This window comes from Pomacea canaliculata, linkage group LG13 (assembly GCF_003073045.1).
Source record: "Pomacea canaliculata isolate SZHN2017 linkage group LG13, ASM307304v1, whole genome shotgun sequence".
NCBI lineage: Eukaryota > Metazoa > Mollusca > Gastropoda > Architaenioglossa > Ampullariidae > Pomacea > Pomacea canaliculata.
The window spans coordinates 5,398,514-5,426,182 of NC_037602.1; the positions used below are offsets into that span (position 1 = coordinate 5,398,514).

A 27,669-nucleotide genomic window follows, 5' to 3' on the forward strand; every position below is an offset into this window, starting at 1 on the left:
GTGGGCATTGAACTCATCTCAGAATCTTTTTTGTACACGCTTACCAGTCAAAACCGATGAGATGAGAAAAGACTAAGAAAACAGAATCTTGTGCTCGAGTTTAAACAAGTAATCTGAAAAAAAAATGTTTGGAATTGTAAACACTAACAAGCTTTGCGAAACAAAAACTCAGCATGTGATAGACGAAAGGTGCTGCAAGGAAAGAGAGGAGTTAAAGATGTGCTCAGTGCTTAGATGGAGGACAACAGGAGAATGCTCATGCAAAAGAAAGACGATGCCAGTACAGGTTTCGACTTCCTCACACTAAGGTTGGAAACTGTTTTGGAGGGCAGCTCATCAAACCACTTGAGATCCTGAAGAGGTCGGGGCGCTGTTTGAGACTCGCAGGGTAAGTAGCCGTTTTCTGCAACCTGCCAGGCATCAATCACCGCAACACATGGAAAAAAAAAAATCTGCATTCACAACAAGAGTTAACTCTAATGTTAAAAACAAGGAGTTTAGAAGCTGATTTTTTTTTTTGTTTTGAAAGAAACAAATGTCAGAACAGCTTTCAGTGTTCTAATTCACTACGATAACACGAACTCTTGAACTGTTCTAGAAGATCATTACAGACGCTTCTGACACTCGAAATGTCACGTTGATCACGTGCAAGCAGAACACAAGTAACGTGCTGGCACCGTTCTACTTGAGTGTTTAGAAAGATGTGTTCCACTCTGTGGCTTGAAGAAAAATAAAAAACCCAGAGTGCACTTGCCTGGCAAAGTCAGAGGAGAATGATCAGGAAGTTTTATGCCTCGTGTCAAGCAAACAGACATGAACTTTATCTCATACGCTCAAAGCAGCTTCCGTCTGTAAAACGATTTCACCAGCACTAGTCGAGATGGAACAGCATCCTTTTCAGATGATGGCATGGATTTTTTTTAGGGGGAGGATGAGGGAGGGCTGGGAGTGTTTCTAAACTCTGAATATCTATGTTAATTGTCATAAAGTAATGACAGCTAATGCCGATGGGAGGAAATGATCTGTGACAGTACTGATTGCATTTGTCTGGCACGTGACTGAGTGAGAGGGTCCAAGCCGCAAATCGAAGTGCATCCAACTGTGACTGTTTAATGGCTCACAACGTACTATTGTCACGGTCTCTATTCTCATCACTCGACTTTTATTAATTAGTAACCCTCATACTTCTAAGAGAATGCTTTTTTAATCTCTTCCTGTTTTTGCTCCCGTTTTTCCACTTGAAAATAAGGTCATGACAAAATTATTTTTAGATGGAGTTGATGGCTGACTCTCTGAGGTCACACATGGCAGTTTGTAAGCTCTCGAGATAAGCACTTCTATGCCTAAGCAGCCTCGATACTAAATTTTATAAAGAAAATTCAAAACAGAAACAAAATCTTACCCCGAGGACGCCTTCAAGCTGGACTATCGGCACATGTTGACCGTTGGAGCCAGACGTTGAAATCCCAGACCTGATGACGTCTCCTGACCTCTCTCTCATGCCCTCCGTAGGACCAGGGATGCTCGTGGTGCTTTGTTCTTTGGTGAGGCTGCCGAGGTCATTGTCTGATCTGACCCCAAATGTTCTGGCTGACGTGCCTGTCACGTGTGCTCCTGAGCCCGTCAGGAGTTGGCTGGGGTCCAGGAAGTCCATGCGCTTGTTGACCACTACGGTGGGTTCTCTGGGCAAGGAGAAATTCTTGGCTGGCGTGCGGCTGACCTGCACAGTACTGGCGACCTTTGACTGCGTGACTTTCGACCTGCTTGCAGTCACGTGAACGCCTTCTCTGCCACTGACTCCGGAAGATGGCGGCTTCACGCCCACAGCGTTTCGCGAGGAGCCATCATCCGACACAATCGCAGTCTTTTGCTTGTGGACTCTGGGGAGGCTGGCAAGATGACTTTACCTTTGATTCTCTGAGAACCTGGTCGACCTCAGCAGGTGGACTGCGGAAGAGTTGGCGGAGGGCGAGAGCGGGTCCTCCTCGTCGGAGTCTGGTTCACCTGTCGCCGTTGGCACCTCTACGGACAGGGACCTGGGGGCGGCGATTGCAGATCGTTCTGGCACCAAACCGAGGCAGCATACTAGAGACACTTGCGGTTTACCTCTCTTTGCAGTCGGCGCTACAAACGTTTTGTCTAAGCTCGCCACTGTAAGTAACATAGAAAGAAAGAGAAAAACATCACGACTGACGCATGATGAAGATTTTCAAACGAGGCTCTAAGTTCCTCTAAAGTCAGTAAAGAAGTAAAACTTTGAAGTGCCAAGCCTTTAAAAACGACAACCTAGCAAAATATGACAAACGTAAGAACACCCAATGCCATAGAAAAAAACTCAGAATCTTTTTTTATTTCGTTCTTTTATCGTCTTTCCAGAAATGACAGTCTGTTATTAACACTGACAGCGACACAGAAGAGCACTCGTGTATATGATGAGTTTCGTGGTTGTCGTAAATCAGCTATGTAACACTTTTTCATTATCTAAATCCTTGATAACTGGTAAGAGAACCTCCTGACCTGATCTGTTGCTATCTGTTGTAGCATAGAACTCTGCCAGAGTCAGCTTGGTCTGTCCCCTGGGCACCACAAAGATGCGACCTTTGACCCTGAAGACGACGTGGCTTGCGGCGGCGGTGATACTTCAATATCGCCAACTGTAGTATTCAGGTCTTCATCACCAAAGTCCTTCAAAAATGCATCATCATCGTCATTATAGCCATTATCATCGTCGTTGTACTTTACTTGAGTTAGTTCCATAATTTTCTTTGTGATGTGATAGCTGCGCAAAAATGATCGCAATAACTCAGCCTCTCTCCATAATGCTTAATATTTCCTTCATTTCTTCTCATCGATGACCCTGAAGAGCTGTGGGAGCTTTTTGTCAATTGTTTGTGGACTGGAAAGTGCTACTTCCAATTAAACTTTTTTTTAAGGCAATGCTCTCTTTTGGGGATTAAGAATCCGAGTTTTAAGGAGAATGTTAGCTCATTTTTTTTAAATAAAAGGACTTTCTTTTTGTAAAAAGAAAATGGTCTCTAAATGTAATGCGAAGATTTATGAACAATCAACGATAATATAGTTGCCCACAGCCAACTGTAGACATCATGGGTAAATTTGCTTTTTTGTATAAAAATAGCCAATACTAATTATAATAGTGTGAAGCCCTTCTCAACACAGTCGAAAGCACAGACTCATGACTGGCACACACACGCACACATCAAAAAACAAAACAAAAAATCACATCTCTTGAAATTAGTCCAAGAAGGTCCAGCTTCTGGCAAGTGCCCTACCAGATGCCTCTACCATGGCAGATGGAAGGTGACGATGCTTTTAGTGGCTGGCGGTGGTGGTGGGGAAGGGTGATGACGGGAGAGACCTGTACAGAGAGACAGAGGGAAGGAGGGGGAGCGGAAAGGACAAAACTGCATGCACTCATCAAAGATGGCACCAATCTGGGGTCAAAGGCATGCTGTCTCTCCCCCGTCTTTGGTGTCGGGGCCGTGATCGCTGCGCTTGGCGGGGGCGAGTGTCGCACCGACTGCCCAAATCTGTCACTTTGCCAGCAGTTTGTTTCACCAGGCACCCACCCTTGTGCCGCCGCCGCTCCTCCTTTCACCCAAGCCTACTCGCGGCCTGTGGGGGCAGCCTTATCTAATTAGAGCCCCCGTAGCGGAGCCCCTGTTCCTCATTCTGAATCATTACCCACCCTTCTCCAGAGGCTACCCCTACTGGGACCTCAGTGCGATGCTCTAGGGAAGGTTCATGAGAGGGAGGAGGGTAAGGAAAAGGGGTAGGAATGGTCGGAACAAACCCGGCAGAAAGAGAAACACCCACAGAAAAAAACCGCTCTCACCGAGCTAATAAAATTAGTTTTAATCTCTGGGATCTAATCAATCAAAAAGCATTACTTGATTAGCCCAAATTTCTCCCTTATCTTATTCTTTTTCTTCGCTTCCGCTGTTTGATGGATATGGCTGGGGTCCAAACCGCAAAGCAAGCCTGAGACAAAACAGAACTCCACCGGCGAGCTAGCCTCAAAAGCACGCGTCCCCCATGCGCACTGGCCCCGACCGCCGCGACCCCCGGATCAAACCGTTGGACCCCAAATGATCCAATCACTCTGCAGGCAGGAAACGTAACGGTAGAGAACAAGGTTCGCCTTTTCGCTCGCGCAACAACAATAGATGAAAGGCGCGGCCGACGTCCCGCGCGACCAGCTGCCGAGAGCGCTCCCGGCGAGCAACGCGTGGCCGCTTGCCTGCTCCCCGCCGAACCCAGCGCCTGCCACCGAAGGCTTCTGGAACTTTTCTCCTTCTGCCATGTAATAACTTTGGCGTGAGGGCTCCACCGCGCCTTTGAACTGCCTCGTTTGCTGTGAGCTTTCCTGGGACCCGGATCAAAAGAGTGCAGGTTCCCTGCTGCAGCTCCAGCACATGGACGATGGTACCCTTTACAGAAAAATAGTTTCTTTGTTCTAATCTTTTAAATTGATTTTGTAGTACGATATGATGGAGGCTAGACTACAAGTTAAATAACAGAACAGCGACCTATTCTAAAAATTTTATTTACTGAAAGTTCTGGAATATGGAGCCAGGAAATTCTTACTTGTACCTTTTGGCATTCATGACATTCGGAATCCGTTCCTTCTTCTCCAGCGCCACTGTTTAGAATTCCTATTTCTATTTTTTTTTTTGAAACCAACAAGTTTTCAACTCCTGCCTCGAAACACATCGTCCAGAGTAACCTAGTAAATTTGTCTGGAACTCCTTAACTTCCTTTCTTCGTCCATGCATTGAATTAATGGTTTGCAGCTTTGTCGTCTGCGTGTTTATTAGTCCTAATATGAACTGTCGGCTTTTGTTGTTTTTTTTTGTTTTTTTTTTTTTTTTTTTACATCGTAACAAACTTGCCCGCACACAGCAATGCTCTCATTCGGTTATAAAGTGGATGGAGTCTATAATTTTAGAAAATATGACACAATGCATCTTGGGGGAAAATGTTAGTCTGAAAGTTAAGTTGTGCTGTTCCGCTCGGGAAAGGTCGAGTCATTATTTTAGGCCAATTTCTCATGAACGACAAAACTTGAAGAAAAGAAAAAAAAACAAACAAACGGAAAAAAACATTCTGGTGATAACCGCCATTACTGAAATTTACTAATCAAGAATGTCAAATTCCTTCAGCTTTAGGGTAAGTCTAGTGGATTACGGGACAAGCCATGCATGTCGAACACGAGCGGGTAAATGGGGGGAAGGAAAAACTGGTGCGGCACACCTGGCATTCTGGGGTCTGGGAGGTGAGTGTCTTGCATGAACTCTACGAGGTCGGCGCCGCAGTGCACTGATGACGTACAACGCCGAGTCGCTGCAGCCCGGAACCTTATCGACCGCCCTTTACTTACGTCCCGTACCGGCAAAGACGTAACTCGATCACGTGAGGTCTCCCAGATCAAAGGAGGCAGCTAATTAGCCGACACATGCCCCTCTTGTGAAAGCGCCGCTGGGAGGCCCGGGGAGGTGGGACTGGGGAGGGACTGCGTGGATCACAGAAGCCGATCGACATCAAACCGCCGAGAGGCGCAGCGAGAAGCGTCAAAGGGGACTAACTGCGCACAGGCTGGGGTCAAAGGGCAATCGTGTTCGAGGACACCCTACGGATGTAGGTCAAACTCACGGTAACCCTAGCCCCCAGACTATTGGCCATTAACGGGTTACGGGGCAGTTGAAGTGCAAACACGACTATACAGATTGTTAGAGGATACAAAAAAAAAAAGTTTGATGTTACCTCCTCTTTGAAAGTAGATACGAGACTTGTTCAATATACCATTATAAATGTCCAACTGATTAAAGAAAAGTTTGATGTTTTGAATTTCATAATCATACTGTATGACTGAGATAATGATTATATACTTCATATCCGACAAATGAAATATTTGGAAATAAAATACCGTTTAATACTTTGGTGTGTGTGTGCTGACGACATACATCCAATATATGTATAAATATTATATACCTGTCTGCCTACCCGTTTGTGTCTGTGCGTGCGTGAACGAGAGAGTGAAATGAACAAAACAAAGACATTCTGACCTGTTACACTCCAACCGTTTCATTACAGAAAGTGTATGAGTGGGGTCGGGGGGAAAGGATGGGGATGGTGCGGTGAGGAAACAATAAAGGCTCGGTGTTCGCAAGGGAATGAACTCCTGTTAAAGGAAGGTTATGACATGCACTCTCAATGACTGTCTCACATGTCTTCGCACCAGGCGCTGTAAAAACATAAAAAAAACTGCCTCAGTCTCTAACCGTCGCTTGTCTCTAACCGTTGGCAATTAACCCCGCGCATGTGCAGTAGCACCTTACTCGCAGACTTTGCCTGCAAAATGTCTGTTGGCCTACAGCCGAGCCGAGCCTTGCGCAGTCGGAGAGAGAGAAAGAGAAAAAAAAAATATTCTTCACGAGACAGTGAACTAACCGCGGAGATCAAAGACGTGCGGATGCTTACAGTCAGCCAGATACCATTTCCCTTTCCACGGGCCGCTTCACACGAGGCAGCAGATCCCTCCGGCTTTCTTCATGAGGTACATGGTAATCCAGGCGTGCAAAACAGCCAGCGACAGTTAAAAAAATATGATAGCCTCGCTAAAAGTTACATATTGGCTCGCACTTTATGAACCTGGCAGAATCTCCGGAACCTTTCAACCTTTTGTACTAAACCTCACATTCGTCTTCGACCGCAACCTCTCCACCTTTCCTACCAAAATTTAGCAACCTAATCATCTCAGCCTCTTTCTGCGTATCCTCTAGACTTTTTCTACCGAACCCTCAGCCTTTTGCTATCAAGCTAATCTTTTTTTCCTCAGCTACTGTGGTTTTCTTCTTGGCAAAGCGGCAAACCTTTAATTACATCGCTAATGACTGGGAAGACCATATCAGAAATTCTTTGAAAACAAATGCCAGGGATTATTTTTATGCTCCCATACTTTGGACTAGATGATAATGATGATGATGATGATGATGATGATGATGGGATAAAGTCTGTTGCCATGTTTTTTTCAAATGAAAGGGTGACAGGGGGCGGGTGGCATCAGATGTCGTTCGGTTGATAAGTACAACGTAGACATCGTACAAAGAGTTCGGGAAGGACAACTTGAAGAACTCCGGCTCGGGTAGAAGGTTTCGAGAAGGGTGGAGTCTGCGGACAACGTTCTCGCATAAACCTCGGCTAATTGGCAAGCGAGAAACCGTGTTTGTCATAAAGCAACCGCGTCCTGCCACGTCATGTTGCCAATCTCGCGAGATGTCTCACCACCCACCCCAGCACACACTCCCAGTCCCTACCCCTCCAACCTCCTCTCTGGCCGCCAATACTCCAGCGAAAATCAGGATAACTAGGCACAAACTTGAGAGAGATTAGGACAGGAGGCTAACTAGGAACTAACATCGTCGCGGTTAGCTTGGGAGGGGCAAGGGTGGGTGGAAGATGGGGCAGGGTAAGGTGCTCTGCGGTAGAAGATAAGACCCAGACACGATCAGGGTAATTCCTACCTCATCCCTCCCCATTTCTGATAAAAGCCAGGCCAGCGACTCTATACATCATCGTTCCCTGACGATGTCGGTCCTCCTCGGGTGATTAGTCTTCAAAGTCGTCACGCCACTGATGGTGTCCTCACCTACCTTCTTTGTTCAAAACAGTGAGGTCTATTTACAGGAAAATATTTAGAAATGGACGTAGGATAAGTTTAAAATATTTCCATTGGTCAATTCTATTATCAGTAAACACCTGGCTTGGCCGAAAAAAAAGCGGGAAAATAAAGAGTTTTTACAGATTTGAAAATCATCTACGTTCGTGAAATTGTTGTCAGAAGCTGCTGGAAATAAAAGTATAAAGGTCGCAAGGACAATTCACATTGTAATAAAAATCTCCATATTAATGTCCCTCGTGAGTGACCTGACATTCGGATGACCTCATACGGAGGGCAAACTTCCTTTATTTTGTTGTTGCGGTTGTTTTATCCATCGCTGGGTTTCGTTACAGTCATATTAAAAAAGGAGATATAAATTTTAGATACACATGTGCCTGACTATCAGAACTGAAGCACAAGGGAAAAAAAAGAAAAAAGAGAGAAGAAAATGATGCCCTTAAGAGTGTAAAAAAAAAGTTGGGAAATTTAATGAGTGAGAGAACGAAAGAGAGAAAGGGATGGAGAAAAAGGGAAAGAAGAATATGTCTGCAGTCACCTGCACAGAGCTGGTCCAAGAACTGACACTGTGGATGCTGCCATCTTCTGTTTCTGCATCCGACTCGTCTGAGTCACTCGAGTGAGGTAAAGGTTCTGAAATGAAAATGGAATCAGAAATAAATAAATGATATCAGAGATGCTGAGGGGTGGCGGGGCACGGTAGGTTGAAGAACCTCTTGTTGTTATCACATTCTTCTACTACAGACCTGGGCAAACGCCGGCCCGCGGGCCGGATCCGGCCCGCCTCCTGTCTTTGAACCAGTAAATATACTATATAAACAGTATTGGGTAAAACTGAGTTAACTATATTAGTCCGGCCCTCTAGAACCATCCCAGTTTCTCATCCGGCCCCTTGGAAAAATTAATTGCCCACCCCTGCTCTACTACAATACCTGACATCATCCTTCCTTTAAAAAATAAATTTGATTTAAAAGCGAGTAAAACAACAGCTCGACAAAGATATTTATCCGAAGTGCACAATCCAATGACTATCATCTAGAAAGAACGGATGCAGTTCTGGATTCAAAATTCTGGATACAAATGTGACTACATAACCAATGGGATTGCGACATTGCCATGGTTACATTGGACTGACACGTTTTTGACGGTTTGCTTGCTGTGTTCTTCCTCGCTCTTACGGGCCAACGGACGAAACCAGTTTGTAAACAGAACAAATTCATGGCCTCCTGTGACAGAGTGTACCTTCTGACAGCCACACTTTTTTCTGGATGCTGGCCTCATAATATATAACGCAGGCAGTTATGTAACTCACGAGAGGAAAGCCAAGGATGGCAGGTTTATACTTCCGGGACAAGTGACGTATCTTGAAGGGAAGTGATAAATCTGAGAGGTTGCGAGAGTTGCGGTGGGTAAACATCACACAAGAGGTTTTCATGCAGAAAATCTATATTAAGCTTAATTCTGCTCCCATTGTAATAGGTAGCTACTTTATTTTCTAGTCTCCTTTCCTGTCATACATTATGCGGAATGAAAAGGTCAAGAGGGGCGCAGAAGGTCAGTGTGTAAGTAAAGGAAAGAAAGTGGGAGGTAATGAGAGGAGCGAGGATGCTAAGGACTTGTTTTTATGATGGGGAAGTATTTGTGGCTGAGAGGAAAGGGCATCTACAAAAAAAAAAAAAAAAAAAAGGAGGAATAATTATAAGTGAATTCAGCCGAATGCGAAATGGTTCACAAGAGGAATACGATTCACTTACATATATGTTTCTGTGACGGAACGCAGAACAGAAATAATCTGAGTTTGGAAGCGATTTGTTCTCAGCTTGTTGACAGACAGGAAGACATACAGACAGACACATACACACACATTTTCCCTATTTTACCTGGGAGACCTATCAGAGCTGCTGCATGCCAGGCGCCACACTCCACACTGCGGATTGTCCCCGACTCTGGGAGGGTCGGGCTTCTCTCTGCTCCCCAAGTCAGACACCTGGGTTCGAACACACGGTGTAAGGAGCCCAGGCCTGTCTCTATGGTGTGACTGTTGCGACCCCACATGCACAGGTCGGCCGGTCACTGGGAGGACACATTAGCGGCTAATGACAGTAGACAACACTGGGAGGACACATTAGCGGCTAATGACAGTAGACAAGACTGGGAGGACACATTAGCGGCTAATATATACCCACTGAATAGAAAAGTTTCTCTCTCCCTCTCTCTCACTCAGAGGAAGCGAGAGAGAGAGAGTCGGGGGAGGGGAAGATATTTGCATTTTTTTTTTTTACACATAATGTCCCCAAAGTTCATCATCAATCACATTTTAAGATGAAGTCAACAAATTTGTCAACTGTTCTTTCTAACCTTCGTCGCTTTATAACAGGTTTTATTCTTCTAAAAACAGTTCATGAATAATGTCTTCTATTTATAACAGCTCTTATTATTTCTTTTTTACATAACATGTCAAGCAAAAATATGTCCTGCGCACAAAGCACTATAATTTTACTGCAAGTAATTTGTATTGCAGAGACGCTTTACCATTTGCTTGACATCAGTGAATTTTTATTTTAGAAAAACAGAAGTGAAAACACAGACATCAGAAACTATTCGTGTACCACATGCGCGTGCACACATATATAAACATAGAAACACGCACACACTCACACAGGTGCGCGTGGCGGTAGGCGAGGAAGAAAACGGAACAAGGAGGGAAAGAAAGAGGAAGACTGGTTGACAGTCAGGTAGAGATTTACCTGTAACAGCTGCCGAGAAAGCGTCGCCACAAGCCACCCGTGACACACCTTCGGCAAGCATCGAGTGGCGAAGACGATGAGGCTTAGCGGAGGTCAGAAGGTCAGGACCAAGTCCCAGCTGACCATCAGGTCCAAAGCCCCATGAGTAGACTTTGCCTTTAACTGCAATAAATCAATTAACTATAAAAAGTAATAAATGAATCGGCATCGTGTGTTATCCGTTACTTTTTACTCGGGTGGGAGTAGAATGTATGTAAGATGTCGTTTGTCTTCTCTAGGGTAGACAGTCAAGAGATGTGTGTGGTGTGACGAGACCATCAATGTTAGGTCGACGACTCCACGAGGTGTTTACATGTTCGGACACAGAATTAATAACATTCTTACAATATATTGTTATACAATGTTTATACAAGTGACTTTATTGTAAAAGTAGTTAACTTATTTATCATCTGTCTTGATTGTAGAGTGTGTGGGTGTGCGCGCGCACCGCGCTTCGTCCGTTAATTAAAAAAAAAAAAAGCGACTACATCAGCAGAAAGAAAAGAAAAAAAAAATTCTTGACCCAAAAAATTCCAGCCATTCTGTACACGCTTTCTTTGCAGTCAGTTCAACATCATACTCTTGTTAGCCAGAACGTAATTGTATGTTTTCTCTGCCTTGGCCCGGCCACATCTTCACAGACATCACGTTTGCCCGCGGCCCCCGGACCCTGGACACGGGGATCTTTTGAAGGTCGGTCGGAAAACATTGGCAGTTAGGTGCAAAGAATTCGGACCTGACCCAGGCGTGCGCCTTTCAAATCAGCGCAAACCTGCCACAATCCCGAGAATCAAACAGAGAAGGCAGCCCCTCAGACCCTCGGATCCGGCCGGTGTTGTGCGAAGGTTTAGTGGTGAAAATCCACTTAGTTTTTGTGTGCGGTGTGTGTGTGTTTTCTGTGTGCGTGTGTGTGTGAGTGTGTGTGTGCACGTGGAGGGGGGGGGATGGAGATTGGGGGGTGTTTTTTTGGTGAGGAGTGACAGAAGCCCTCTCTCTTTCCTTTTTTTCCTATTCCCCCTTAAAAAATTTCCCCAAGACCGGAAATGACTCTTTATATCTATTCTGGTCATCCTTTCACAAGCCCTGCTAACCCGTTGACCCTGCCAGCCCAGGCTAACCCCTGATGTCCTGCAAACCCTGCATCATGCCCTGCTTACATTTTGCCTTCTAATCAAGTCACGTGTACTGTTGATTCTTTCATGTATACTTCAAACCTTTGAAAATGTTATGTACAGTGTTATTTAGTCTGTAAACAGTATGAAGTAGACCAGATGCATGTATATTCGTTGCATCAGGGAACTATATTTTCTTCCAAACGCATTTTTAGAAAATTTACACGCTTACCAGTTCTTTTTCCTTCCAAGGCTTCAGTTTAATTTTGTTTTCTACATGTTTTGGGGACTAACCATGTTTATGAACCACCTGTGAAAAATGTCGCCGTTTCTGTAATGAACCAATGATTAATCATCATTTGGCTCCACGAGCAAGGAAATTATCTCCCGTCTCCATCATCAGAGTTCTCCTTCCTTCACTCTGGAAATGCACTCTTCACCCCCTTGTAAGTTGTCGAGACTTTAACCGGGTACTGTAACCCTGACTGTGGTTGCACTGGTAAATCAGGAGTAAAGCCACCATATTACGATACTGTTATCCCGAGAAAATAGCAGGTAAATGTTTCTTTTATTTCATTCCTTCTCAGCAGGGGATCTCACTGTTGATGTTTTACTCTGTGTCAGCAATAAAATTCATGGAAATAAAAACACAAAAATATTTCAAGTAAATCGAATCAGTGTTAACAGAAAAACCTCAGGTTCCATAATAATACATAAACACCCACCACATCCACCCCTCTGCCCACCCATCCACACGCACAGTTTCATTTCGGAAGGCAGGAATAAACACCATAAAAATGAAAAACTAATCTCTTTTGTGAAGTTTTTAGTTCGCTTCAGACAGTTTGATGAATTTATACTTTTTTGCTGAGGGAATCGGGAGAGAGGATGGAGTGTCACACTTTACGTTTGATAAGCTTAAAGGCAAAAGGCTGGATCGGAGACAGCTCAAACATATCGGATATACGATACATCTCTTTTAAGTTATAGCTTATCGCATTTCGTGCAGCCATCGGCAGATGAAAGGGAAGAATGGGACAGACTCCTCTGTCACGTGTCTGCACAAAGCCGCATGTCTGTCTCCTGTTTCAAAGGAACATATTAAAGGCCTACTGCGATGCTCACTTTTTGGTTTTGTTTTAATGGCTGGGCTGACATCAGTGTGCGATATTAAAATACCCCGCCTACATTCGGGGGACGCGAGTGTTCAAATATCGACATGCCCAGATGAGGTCAAGCACTTGAAGTCACGATGTCACGTGTGTCACGTGCGCAGGTCGTCAAAGCCGATGAGAGACGTGGACGGGTATGTTAATGTGGTAATTCACGTACCCGTATTACGCCATGTACCTGACCCTGCGAAAGGTGGAGAGAGTGTTGATGTTGGAAAGACTTGAGCCAGAGTATAGATGGATTCGGGGGAAGTTAAAGGAGAATTCTTCCAGATTAAAAAAAAAAAAAAAACACTTGACTATTAATTAAAATCATGTCATACGCAAATGAACCTTATAAGCTAAATCCTAAACTCTGCACACACACACACACACACACACACAAAGCGAAAAATAGAAATATGAATAATTTTACGAATGCACTGTGACAAACAACAACGCTTCTGTCTTTTATTCTTTTTGTCTTTCTGTCTTCTTTTTTCTGGTCTATATTGGTCGTGATGCTGTGCATTATAAATACCCATTATTATTATTATTATTATTATTATTATTATTATTATTATTAGTATTATTATCAGCAGCAGCAGCATCTGTGTATGTCTTTATCTTTCACTGTGCGTTTCTGTTTCAACAGATTTCCGTGGATGGAGGGAAGAAAAAAATGCGTGTTGGCCATCTATTTACTGGTTATCCTTCTGTTTGCATTCTTACTTTGTGAGGGTTACTTCTGTTTTCTTCAGCGATGAAAAAGTGAACGATCCTGCAAAGACAAGATTGTCGGCTCAGAACACTTTGAAAGGCTTTCCTGTGCCATTGCCAATATCGGATGTGACGTTGCTCACGGTCCCAGTCAAAACATGTTTATAAGAGTTTATCTCTCGGGCGGTCAGATGTAAGCAGTAAATATTCGTTAGGGAACTGCTGCAAAAATAAGTTGCCACGCCTCAGTGGTGCAGGATAGTTAAGTTAGAGGCCGGGACATAAATCACTTCAGACATCTGTCAGCAAGTGTGTTGATCTCTACCTTCCTTTTCCTCTGCACATGCATCGCCAATGCAAGAAGTTTGGACACGGGAGCGCATGTGCGCGCACACACACACACACATACGCACAAGCACACACACACATACACACAAGCACACACATACACATACACACAAGCACACACACACATACACACAAGCACACACACATACACACAAGCACACACACACGTGTCGGAAGGAGGCAGCACAACCTTCGAGTCAACAATACAGACGTCTGACAACAGAAAAAGCAGCAGGACAGCAGCCTCGGTCAATATTAGCTTGAAGAAACAGCACAATACCAGGAGGATCAAGCCCAGGTAAAAAGAGGGGAGCGAGTTTTCAAGTGAGACCGCGGGGATCGCTGGCAGGTAAAGGATGGGGGAGTGTTCCATGACACCGCTTTCATCTCCCCTAGCATCTAGTCCTTACCTTTCCACTGAATAAGACTCCGCTTATCCAAACTCCTTTCGCCAGAATTTCTTCTTGGAGCAACAAAAAGATAAATAATCTCCTGAAATAACCTCCTGAAAAATACCCACTGATTCTAGCAACTTTTTTGTGGGGCGCTGATATCGCTCTTGCCATCGTGTCAGCAAGGAAATTTGCCTTTCATTCTTTCTTTCGTGTAGTTTTTACACTTTTTCTAATCCACTCGCAGAGTGTTTAAAGAAATGAAATCAGATAGTCTCGTAAATCTTCCACAGCAACTCCAGGATAGGTATGAAGCGAGAGTAAGTTGCAAAATCGGGAACTTAACAGCTTTATAACTTCGGAAACGCTTTTCCTCGAGTTCCCCATGTTGCCCCAGGGTAACGACTTACCATCGCTTCATAACTATGGCCCCAAAAGGGCAAGTCGATTTCTTTTTGTAAAGATTTTAAAGGAATTATCGAATCAAGATAATCACCACAGCTGTGATTAGCGCTCAAAAGACACTTTGATTCTCAATCTGAAAAAAAATATCTGTAGTAAAAAAAAAAAGTTTTCGATTTCTTTTAGTCATTTTTTTCGGCATCTTCTTTCCCACTACCACCCGTTCCCCACTAAAACCTAAGTTGTAAAGAGATTGACTGCTAGGATACAGTGTCTGCACGGTCCTCCCATCTCTTTGTAACTGTCCCTGCCCCTCACTGGCAGTGGGATAACAATTGTTGTGAGGCTGTGACTATGTTACTGCAACCTCAGGAACAAAAATAGCCATGGCCTTTGCTGTATGTCAAAGAACACGGCAGGGGCCAGTGATAGACCTTCAGACTCCTCCCCCGCCTCCTGCTTCCTATCGACAAGGAAACCATAACAAGTGCTGCGAGGATAGAGATGCACTGGTGAACTTCACTTCAGAACAAATTATACAATGAACAACACAGTGAACAAACCGAACACCAGGAAGCCAGTCTCACAAGGATTAGCTCATCTATGGACTTTTCATGTATAAATGTCTGCAGGGTAGGTACCCGTATATGAATTCGACCAGAGTTCATCAGATCCACCCTTTTCAACCCTAGAACTTTAACGACGTACATGCACCTCTTACAAAGTTGTTCACTGCTCATAAAATAGAGAAGACATTAAATATTTGTTTATTTTCATCCCTTCAGAGATATTGAGAAATTTAATTATACACAATTAACAGTTTGCCCTTTAAATTTTCCTTGTATTAAGCTTGAACCCTGATGATGATTACGATGATATTTACAAAATTTTCGTTTCTCGTGTCATTTAGTTTTTTGTTGTTTGTTTGTTTGTTTGTTTTTGGGGTTTTTCCAGATATGTTGTATCAAAAGGCTAGAACCTATCTCTCTTTTTACACACAAATTTCAATCAAAACTGTGTCCAATTCAAATAAATAATCGCTCAAAGTAACATTAAAACAGTAACATCACCAAACACTTAACTAATCACGTGCTCAGATCCACATCCACAACAAGAAGACCTCAGGCAACAAGGGGAGGAACTGTCGAGGCTCAACACACAGAAGGTGACCCCAGGACCGAGGGCACAGCGCGGCTGACATTTGTTTATTTCTTGTTCCGGGTACATGCCGTACGCACGCGAGGAGGGCAGGCAGGAAGAACAGAGGTCACGGAAGTGAAGACCCCTAAACAAACAGCCTCCAGCAGTAGTCACCTGCTCCTAGGTTATTTCTGCAAACTTATCAGGTATTTAAAGCCCGTGTCGAGTGACAAGTCCATACACACCATCACCAGACCTTTCCACAATCGAACTCACAAAGTCCACGCTGATTCGTGTCGAATTTATGTTTAAACTTGATATTCTGCAGCACAGGCTTGCCAAAGACACAGAGAGAGAAAGAAAAAGATGAACGCAAAGTAGATCTACTGTACTGGAAATTATTGGCGAACTCTTTCGGTAAAGAAACATAGAACTTTGTCCACTGTGGCTATTAGATTGATATACCAATAAAAAAATATTCACTCATAAACATGGAAGCAGAAGTGTAAACGTGGACAATGGTGACATCGCGAGGCCTGTGAAGACCATCAGAGACAAGCCTGCAGCAAGAGGGTGTACAGGTGCTGACGGCTCCGACTACTTCCCTAAGTACAAAACTCGTGTCTGGTGTCCTCTCAACCCTCCCAGAGTCTGTGGCCATCATTTCACTGGTACCACTATAGGTCAAGGGTGAGTTCTTTCTCTAGTCGCACTGCTTCCTAATGACTGTTCCTTCTCTTGTTGGGCTCCAACATCATACTGTTCTTTGCCCTCCCTGAAACTGATGGTCTTTCTTTACCCGGACTTCAACCTTCAGTATGAAGTTTCTTCTGCATCGGTTATTCATTGTCCTTTGTCTAATTATGTATCTAGTAGCACCCATCTCCACTCGAAGTGGGACCAATGCTGATACCTTTCATCTGAAGAGTCGTCCTGGTCGCAAAAATGGGAGTCGGGGGTTGGTCTTGGCCCTGGCCGGTACTTTCATCGTGGACAGCCTTTGTCCGGCAATGCCTTCTTAGCATCATGATTTGCATCGCACTTACTTAATGAACTGCTACCCTGAATAGTAAGTGTCAGCGATGGTAATCTCTAGGACGACCTTATATAATTACAGGCATGATGGTATGTTGACTTGTTTACTTACAGGACCTTACAGATGTGACATGTCAATGCAAAGCCTCATCAACAGCTGCTGTTGTGGCACAGAATTCTTACCTTACTCATTTTCCATGCAATCTCCCACGATTATCGCCAATGGCACTGCAGTAAATGAGGCTAATTTGAGGCAGAGATTTTTTGAGGGATTGCAGCAGGAACGAGAGAGCTTGGTGCTCACAGATGTGCGTTTACTCAGGTAATTCTGTATCTGTCAGGTGTTCACAGATGTATGACCTTTGAGTAAACATCAGTTTTTTTTTATATATATTTTCTGTCCTCAGTTGAATCTACTCAGCAAAAGTATTTAGGTATTATAGACAGTGGTAGCAGAGAGTCCAGATGAGGGTGGAGCGGATATCAAATTAGGCGCAGCTGACTGGAATCGGCAGGAATTTGTTTCATGTCTCCCCAATTATTCTCTCGCAGATGGCCGAGCGGTTGCCGGAGAAGTGTTCTGTGATTTTGGCCCGCTTCCGACACTACCTCCCGCGCCTCCCAGCCCCTCTTTCTACCTAATACTCGGCCCCTAGGATGATAAATGACGGCCAGGACACAGCTGACATTTTCCCATTCTTTCATTCTTCGCCTCCCTACTCGCTGACCTGTTGTGTTATCAAATCATTAACCGCCCTTCGTTGTATCAAACGTCTACATTATTGTCGTGGGCTCCCGGGCATCAAAGCAGAGTGAACGCGGGCGAGACCTCAAGGCCCCTGGCCACAAGGGCCTGGAGTTGGGTTCTGCACTCGGGAGGGCCTCTGTGGAGGGCAATCAGTCGTAATGGAGCTATCAACCGACTTAGGGCGCCGGGCTCCCCCCTGCGCGATGTGGCATCATTTACCAACAACAGAATTGCTGATTCTGTGACTGATATGCACAGCCGACTCTTTCAACAGGACTTTGATTTATGTGTGAAATTGAGGCAAGGTGAAAGGTCGAGTCTTTTTTGAAGGACCTGGAGTATGCGTCGACTGCAGGTGCTGGGTGGCTGGTGGGCGTGGAGGGGAGAGGTTAGGCATACAGGTTGCCCTGATGAACACAGCAGCTGACAACAGTTACCGTGACCCTCATAATATGCAACACATTTCTGACTGTAAAAAAATAATTCTAAATTATATGATTTTCGTGCCCCGACCTTCCTTTGCCAACTGCGAACCTACCGCCCTACCAGAGAAGAACATCCCACTTTCATTCATAAAATATGAGTAAACATCGTTCTGTGTCTTACCTTTCTGCTTCCTTACTTGACTCAGTCATTAAGCTTGATTGTTTTAATTTAAGCCACACTATTTATTTTCATCTTCGCATCTGTGTTGTTAATTCTGTTTACTTGCTTTTCTGATAGAAAATGAAATCCAGAGCAGTAGCTGATGACATTTTAATTTTCTAGTCTCCGATTTTCCGGAGTAGGCCACAAATTTAAAAATAAATAATAAACATTGATGGTGAACTCACAAATAATCATAATCGTGAAGGTGAAACTCACGAGTGGTGAGGACTGTGACTATATTTGTATTTATAATCACTTTAGCTGACCAACCGACTGTGGCCTCACGGTTAGGCGCTTCAGATAAATAAATTCTATTTGAAACCAAACCGCAATAAAATTGAATGATGATATTATTTTCACCAATTACTCGCCTGTCGGGTGAACATTTTATTCACAATATATCACTACGCAAGCTGTCACGGTCTCACTAGATGACTTCGATGGCGTGCTGACCCCTGACTACGACCTTGTGATCACCGTATTGATCACCTGTCGCCGACTATCACCGTACTGATCACCTGTCGTGGACGGACAGCTTTCTGTCAAATCACAGAATGTAATCAGTCGAAACATCATGCCTGGTTGAGACCGCTGGCGACGTGTCACCCACCATCTGCAATAGCAAGTCGATGCGCATGCTCCGTGACCCCACTGACAGGAGGTCGCAGATTAGATAGTACCTGTTGTTGTGACCCGTTTTCTGATTATTGTTTTTGTTCGTCTTTTTTTTTTTCCTTTCGCCTTCCATGATCACACTAATTAGATGTAAGTTTTTCTGTAATAATGAAATGGGTTGTGTGCTGTTCGTCAAAAGGTTTTAATTAATAATGTTTGGACCGGAAATCGAGGGAAGGGAAATTACTTGGACGAAAATAGTCACCAAAGCAGCCACTTACTCGACTGATTGTTGAGATTGATCAAGTAATGTTTTTTGCATCATCATCATCAGCAGCAGTATCAACACCACCACTACTACTACTGATGATGATTTAAGGAAAATCGAGAAAGTTGAATTTCATACGCATGCGCATGAAAAAAAGGGGAAAAAAGGTGCTCCAACTCAGAGGCGAAGTAACAGAAATCTTTTGTTGTTGCTGTCGCTGCCATTATCATCGTTTGAACGGTCTTCCGCACACAAATACAGTGTCACCTGCTTCCTGATGTCACCTGTTCGCACCCCATCCCCCAGTTCGCTTTATCTGCGTCTCGTATAGAATGAGTCTGATGACACACCTGTTACAACCTCGCTGTTCTCACCTGCCCCTAGTCAGATGAGGTACAAAAGGATTCATTAAAACTTTCTGCTCCAAACCAAGCATCTTTCTTAACTTTGAAACCCTCTGTCCACTCAAAAGCTGGGCTTTGTGTACGATCCTGTGAATCATCTGCCAAGCGATACTTCCGTCATGTCCACGGTTACCCATCCGGAGACATCCTCTCTTCCCCACCCTCTCCTCCCCACCCCGAGCTGGCCAGATGCAGAAAACTGAACAAAGAAGCTGTCCACAAGATTTCTTCTCTCGGTGCGGTAATCAACGTCCTGTCACCTGGTCCATCCTCCTTTGACATGCAGAAGTTGGCCTGTAATGACCACCGACGCCAAAAGCGAAATTCAATCGACATGATTCCCACGCTGGTCAGCCCCCAGCGTGCATCTTCTTCACACCCAACAAAAGCCAAAGGGGTGGAGGAGAAGGGGGGCTACAGACCCTGACAGACAAGCTAGCCAATTATTCAGCGTTGTTTAATTCGTTGAATTTCCAGGGACGAGAACGCTAGGAAAGAGGTTCTGAAAGAAGTAATCATGACCTCAGACCTACGGGTCGTAGGTCACCTAATGAGGTCGTAGCCTGGGAGCCAGGGCGCGCCCTTTTGACCAGGGTCCGGACAAGATGACCCGAAGGCGTTCCCCCATTGCCCTTAAAACAAGCTCATGCATTGGTCGGAGTGCAGCCGGCTGGACCCTGGCTGTCCATCTCCGGGTATGCGGCTACCCGGGGCCACCTGGAGATGTGCCGTGCCGTACCGGGTGCGGAGGTTGTTGACGCCTGTCGGACATGGCAGTGTCTCATTTCAAAAACTACCCCTTTGCGCGGAAAAAGGGAAGAAAAGAAATTTATCTCCTCCGTTGTCTTGCCGCGGGACCGAAGTCGCACAGCCAGCCGTCCCCTCTTAACCCTTTTCTTTATGATTTTCATTTTCTGAGCCCTACCCTCCACACCCTTTCCCCACCCGTCTCGGCCCTCTAGCTTCAGGTGAGGTCAGTCTTCTCGGAGGCGTGGGAACGTCACCTATGACCCCGGCTGCGGTCAGCGGCTTCTGGATGGTCCCGGCTAGCAACTGAGAGCAGTGCTACTATGAAGACGATGTGCGAGGGTCAGTGATACCACGTGATATAGCAGGGAGCAGGCAATAACACCCTGTAAACAGATCTGACCGCAGCTGCGGATGGCAGGAGGGAAAAAAAAAGACAAGTGTCTAGAAATTCACACGAAGTAAACAAGATATATAACTATCATGTGTAGACCGCCCCCCTCCATTAACCACCCCTCAAAAAAAGATTGGATTTTGCTCTATATTCAAAGTTTTTTTTTTTTTTTTTTTTGACGTTCACGACAGAATTTTCTTTTCCGTTCATCTACAGTGCTATTGATTTTTTTCTTTTTTTTTTTTTTGTTTTTTTTTCAAGCGCGGTGGCATGGTAAGACAGGGTGTCAAACATGATGAGCAGTGTCTAATTAGGATAATCTCGATCGCAATCGACTATTGAGGTGACGTGAGTGACGTCTGCTAGGTAAATTAAAGGAGCTCGACTTCTGACTGCAATAACTGGACAAGTTTGCTTATATATACAGGTAGTCCTCGACTTACGAGGGGATCCGTTCTTTAACGCGGCGTCGTAAAACGAATTTCGACGTAAGTGGATCATACGTTCATACAGTACTGTACCAAAATAAAGTAACAGTACTGCAAACACTAGCCTATCCAAACACGCTGTCCTAACGCAGTAACCTACATAATTACCAATAAACATAAGGTACAGAGCTAAAATATTGTGCAGTACACTACGCTTGTTATCACTGACGCTTTCATAGAGCAGATCGTTTCACATGTTCAATGGAGTGCTGATCTTTATCCTTTGATAATCGTAGCGACAGTCGAGCGACTAAGTCTAATGACTGGCAATTTTGTTGCTGTTTCCCCTTCTCAGATCGCCTTATGATATCCACTTTCACCTCCATGGTGATTGGCCCTTCCTTTTCTATGATGCACTAACTCGTAAGTCGAATGAGCGTCGTAACCACGAACGACGTAACTCGAGACCGTCGTAAACCGAGGACTACCTGTATATGAAAAAATAACCGGCGAAGAATGATGTTACTGTGCATATCAATCGTTTCTTAAGGTGCGAAACACTTACATGACCGCGCACACAAACTAATAAGCGAAGGCAATAACACTATGGATATGTAATACAAGTTCGTGCTAACACGACACGTGCCCAGGGTTATCGAGAGGAGAACGTGCAAAGTGTCGTCTGCAACTTGTTCTTTCCTCAACAGCGTCGCTGCACGGGAGGTACGGACCCTGTTTAAGGACAAGAGCTCTGGTGGTGTCACAAAAGAAAGATAAAGCAATAGAGAAGAAAAAACACGTTTGCATACACAGAAAGACTTCGCATGGTTTCTGCCTCAGCTCATTGATTCTCTCACTCTCTCATAACACCTCTGGATGTAACCCTTTCGATCTTAACAGAGCCTTTGACCTACTCAATAAAGAAAATTTGATCTTGCTCTCCCCCTCCCTCCCTCCCTCCATACACATTGAGACCTCCTACCTCAACTTTTATGCTTTTAAATTCCCGACAGTCAATTTTCTTTACTTCGATTATCTTACGTGAATTACCCACGTTTTCACGTGACGGGAAACAGCGACTCCCTCTCAGCTCTCTTTCTCTTTGAGGTCTCTCTCCCTCTCCTTCCGCTCCCCCAGAGTCCTTTTCTTCCACTCCTCCCCTTTCGCTGCTACTCAGATCTACAAAAGCCGTAAAAAACACTACCCTCTGCGAGTCTGCCCTCTGACCTTTAAATTAACCCTGCAAGGGTTAGGCCAGACGGCTACTAGATCAAAGTTTGCACGTGATATCCGCCGTGCGTTGGGCGTGCCAAGACAAGCTGGAAAAGTTAAGGGTTTGATCCACGGGGTCACGGCGTCTCTTGACCCCAGTGTCGATGCGGGCTTGGACGTAAACAACCTTTCAAGTGGGAGACCCACGACAAAAGAAAAGCTTAGACACCTACAACACTCGCTTTCTTCACTTCTCTTTTTTTTTTTCAAGTGGGGCACTTCTTGTTCTGTGGTTCAGACTATCGAAGAGGTATTCAGTGGTTGGGATGGTGCAGTGGTGGAGGGGTGGATTGTCCATCAACCAAACAACACGTGCTCCTGAACCAACCCGGGAATCACGGTAGCGCAGAGGGAGCATGGTTATGATGATAAGATAGGACTTCGTTCTAAAAGGTGGTTGGTTGGTGGTAAAGCACCGTGTCTGCAGCTGAAGGTATATACCACGGCAAACGATTCCAGCCATAACAAGTACCATATCAGGAGAGAAAAGAGATGTTTCGGGGGCGAGATCTGAACGCACAACCCATTTTTCTTTGCCTTTGTGCCACCAGAAGAAAAGATAGGGTGTCAAAACTTTTCTCCGCATTTGCTCTTGCACAGCTTCGAAAAAAAAAAAACGGAGACAAAACACAACCTTCCTAATTTACTTGGCTGATGTAGAATATCCCAAACTTGGTTTCCCTGATCGATGTTTCTTGATATAAGGGAAGGGAATTCTCCTTTCAGATGATTTGATTAGAAGAGAAGAAGGGATGAGGGGATGTAGAACGGAAATCAAGGGACGGGATCGGAGATCGGCAAATGGTCAGAAAGCGAGACAGGTAAACTGCCAGTACAATCAATAAAAACAGCAAAAACTTGTCTGTAAACAGGTGTGTAACAACAGCAACAACAACAGCAAGCAGCAGCAGCAGCAGCAGCACCAGGATGTAGAGCTTCTTCAGCGCCGGGCGGGCAGCACACTGCAGCGACTGGCGCCGTCTGCCATTGTCCAACATTCCCATCTGGCGTCTCGACGACTGATCACAACTGCTTCTGGAGCCGATTTCTTGTCGGACCAAGTGCAGGAATGCAGCATATTGTGATGTAGCTGATCATTGTGCAACGTCACATACACGAACTTGCTTTTTGTAGCGACTGAAACTGGAGGAGAGGCGCAAGGAATCATGGATTTAACTGCAACGATAGTTTTGATGTGCCACTAGTGAAACAATGTTGTCAAGTCATACTCTGATGATTTTTTTTTTGGTTTTTTTTTGAGGGGGGAACACTCAACTTCCTCTGCATGATCAGAAACGTGACATACTGGGTTATCACACGAGGACTGCTTTGTCGGGTGAACTGCTTTAAATATGTGCACCACACATGCGCCATGATATTGTTGGTTGGAAGAGGAAACCGGAGCATCCAAAAAAAACAAACTCCCCACAGCCAGCCGAAAGTGTCAGATGCAGTATTCCGAGACGAGATCTGAACCAACAGGGCCTCTCACTGCAGGGGTGACGCGCTTCATTTAATCACGACACCGCCGGGCATATTCCGAGACATCTAGATTTTTATTGATGACCTCCCGAATAATACATCTTTTATCCTCTTCTCAACCCTCGTCCAATCCTCAAAAAAAAAAAAGCATCAAATTTTAGAACACTTTATTCAATTTATTTTATTGGCATTAAGAGCGGGTGGCGTTTTTACCCTTCAACATTTTCATGTATACTTGGTGCTCGTGATGCAATTCCTTCCCAGCCGTCAAGAACACGTGATCTTAGTTTTGCGTTCAGTCTGGAGATCAGAGACCATACAGGAGGACGCAATCTTCAAAGGAAAACAAGGAGAGAGAAAGAAGGGGGTGGGGCAAGTAAACAACAAAAAAAGGTGAAAATGTACATGGCGCCACAGAGTCAGATCACAAATGGCGCCAGGACCACCTCAGCCTCAGCCCCGGACACCACCTTCCTTTCAGCTCTCAGCTCGTGTCAGTCACCTCAACGTTCCACGTGCGTCTCAAGAGCCAGACGTTGGCGACCTCTTTAGTCTAGAGAGAACATGGTCAGGATTATGCAGCGCATTTTTCTTCCTTTTTCTTTTCCTTCTTTTTATCCCTTCTACTAAGGGTCAAGTGGCGAAAATTACCTGGGGCCACTTTTCCGCACCTCACGTGGTTCCAAGGTGTTTTATTTCTTTCCCTCCCTCTCCATCCCGACTCTCACTCTCACCCCACCTCCTCCACGACTGGTTCCTCCCGTCCGTAGAGCCAGCCTGTCCCCCCACACACAGTCTAGTTTTGCTGGCCTTTGCCATTCCATGTTCCGCGGCGCGCATTCTGTCTGCTTCTTTTTCACACCCAGGCGAGCCTTGTTCTTTGTTTGATCCGACGCTGATGAATGCCACCCGTGTATGAAACAGCATCCCGGCAAAGGTCAGATTTTCACCGTCAGGCTTTATGGCGATGTCTGACATGAGTTAGTCATTTTCCGCCACCTTACTCACCTTACGTAACTTTGCCATTTTGAATGGAAAATCTTGTGTCTGTGTTTGGGTATATGGGGATGAGAGGTTGTAGATGGGGATGGGAGGTTGTGATGATGATGATGGTGGGGGAGGGGTAAAGAGGAGAATGTTCTTGCCCAAAAACGCTTTCACTCTTTTTTTTCTCTCTCTCTCAATTAACCCTCTGTTACCAACCATTGTGACTTACCTGTCTCATGTACATACACTCTCGGGTACATTCACACAAGTGCACGGAGGTCGGTTACACGCGCACAGGTGCAAGGGAGAAAACTCTTGCATCCCGCGAGGAGGCGGGGAGACACAGGGATGCATTACGCAACCTTCTAAACACTTTACCTGTCTGCTGCTATCGCGGGCTCCACCTTGGTTTAAACACACGTGCATACGCACCGTAATATTTATTTTCAGTATCAGGATGCTAATAAACAGACAGCGCCCTCACACAGATACATATGTGTATAAGTTCGACAATTCACAGGTAGGGTTTGTACACATCGACTCACGCGCTTCTTTGTCGTGTGTGTGTGCTTGTGCGTGTACGTGTGTGTGCTTCCTTTGTCAGTGAGAAAAAACAAGTTTGTGCCCAACACTATAACAGCTTCACGAACCCTCCAAGCTCTCCTGCTCAATTTGAAGGATGAAAAAAAAATTACCTCTCACTGTCCTCATATTCCCACTCTTCCTAAAGATCCGGTTCGGGGGTCAGGGTAGCAACAGGCGGCTTATCGCGAGTGATTTCCACCACAGCTATGATACCATGAATAAAGAAATGGGTTGGTGAGCTCGGGTCAGAGACCCCAACCATCGTAATCCTAAATCCCTCCCCTCTTCCAAAAAAAAAGAAAAATAAAATGTTTTCCCAAGCCACTCCTTCCTCTGTCGTCAGTACAGGTGTGAAGAGAAAAGCTTTGGCTGCAGTAAGTAGAAACGAAAGAACAGACTGAAGCAGCAGACAGACAGTTGACAGATTACCTGCTAGAGACGGATCGGGGTGGGGCGATAAAGAAAGAATGAAAGATGCGAGAAATAGGTCATTCGTAATTTGTATCGCAGATGGTTCAAATCCTGTGTCTATAAACACACACGTGACCCGCAACAGTAACTGCTCGCCCAGCTGGGTTGTGAAAGACTCTGTCAGCTTGTATGGGTTGGGATCGTTTCCTCCAAGTTTCTCAAGCAAAACCCACATCCTTTCTCTCACGAACACAGATACGGCAATATTTTATTTCTTAAACAAATGATGTGTCTCTTTTATAGATAAGCTCGGGATGCAAAATGAAAACAGATGTCATGATACAAGACAGACAAAAATAAGAAAAAAAGACAGAAAGAGAAGGAGATAAGAGATGAAATGATGAAGAAAAGGACAGAGGCACTGGGTATTTGGGTTTCCTCAAATGACCAAACCTGCTCCGTGTGAAATAGTTTTAGGTTTCACAGCATTCGTTTTTTGGACACTGTGATTTATTGAAGAATGAATAAACTTTCATACGTTGCAAAGTTACTTTTTGAATTTGTCTTTGGGAGCCTTCCATGTTCACAGGTAAAGGTCTTTGAATAAAGGTGTTCCTGGCTTCATGGGTTTGTGTTGCAAGCCTCCATGGGTGTGTGGGAACTGTTGTCTTCGTCCTCCAGTTCCTCTGCAGTATTCTTCCCTTCCGACCCTTACACAAGGCTAACACAAAACTGTACACCCACCTATTGAGTTTTTCTTTTGTTATCGCCGGCACGTATTTTGTCTTAACGGGGAGATAATTGTGAAATTTGTAACTGTTCTCATGACACACATTTTGCCGCTAAGTATAGTGCTGTCCCTTCTTTGAATGAGGAGAGGGGAGACAAAGAAAGCTGAAGCAGGTAGAGAGAGAAAAGAAAAAGTGGAGTAGGAAGAGAAGAAAAAAAAAAGAAAGGAGACGGGAGGATATAGAGAGAGTAGAGAGGGAGAGAGAGAATGTTCATGTTTGCAAGACTATCCGCAACAGCTTCCTGTCACGTGACTGCTTGTGCACATGCGCTGTGCTGCTGCAGCACTTTGTAAAGGTTGAGGGTCTGGCTCCCTGACTGCACTGGGAAAACAATTTAACTTTCTGAGGAATGAATGTTGATCTCATTGATGAACAGTTTCATACATGTGTAATAAGTGTAGTTTTTGTATATGTGTGTGTGTGTGAGAGAGAGAGACAGAGGTAAGAGAAACAGACTTAGTCGATACAACAATGCAGTTCCTCAAACATCTGGTAATTTCATTTTTATGCTCTTACAAATTTTATTTTATGCTCTCCTACAACCTACAGAAACGTATAAAAACGATGATTTTGTGAATAACTTCTGAGCATTGTTGATATGCATAATGTTGTAAATAAAAAGGTTATCTGAAACTGTGTGAACCCGTAGCCATTAACTATTACCCTTTACTAATGTCTGGAGTTCAAAGAAATAAAGAACTTTATATTGTTTTCTGTATATTTTCTCTCCCCATCGCGACATTACGTCTTTAATTATCTTCCTCTTGTCCACAGTCTACTTGCAGCTCGGTTCGCACCCAAAACGGTTTGAAAATTGCCCCATGCCTGAAACATTCTCATTAATTTTGAGGTCAAAGTAATTATCAGAGGAGAAGTATCCTTACTTTTAATGTCAAACTGGTCTTTTCGTCAAGAAGTTAAACGGTTTTAAAAAACAACCATCGCCTGTTGGAGTAGAAAATGGCGGCATTGTTTCTAACTAGAAGATCACACGTCTCCAGTTGTATTTTTGTGAGGGGTTTAACCACCTGCGCCTTTCCTTCTGAATATTATACAGAAGACTGTTGTAGACGAACGTTAAGATATAAGAACATGTCATGGAGAGCT

General features: G+C 44.6%; 1 protein-coding gene across 1 annotated transcript in view; it reads right to left on the minus strand.

Annotated features, from left to right (window-relative positions):
* The window catches only part of LOC112554370 (ultraviolet-B receptor UVR8-like), an 86,419-nt gene that overhangs the window by 10,847 nt on the left and 47,903 nt on the right, over positions 1–27,669 (minus strand). Inside the window, exons 8-13 of the mRNA XM_025222126.1 lie at positions 10,444–10,605; positions 9,577–9,769; positions 8,235–8,329; positions 2,518–2,685; positions 1,403–2,151; positions 303–410 (exon numbers count right to left, since the gene is read on the minus strand). Of these exons, the coding sequence (XP_025077911.1) occupies positions 8,308–8,329; positions 9,577–9,769; positions 10,444–10,605 (377 nt within the window). The 3' untranslated portion in view covers positions 303–410; positions 1,403–2,151; positions 2,518–2,685; positions 8,235–8,307. The remainder of the gene's footprint in view (positions 1–302; positions 411–1,402; positions 2,152–2,517; positions 2,686–8,234; positions 8,330–9,576; positions 9,770–10,443; positions 10,606–27,669) is intronic.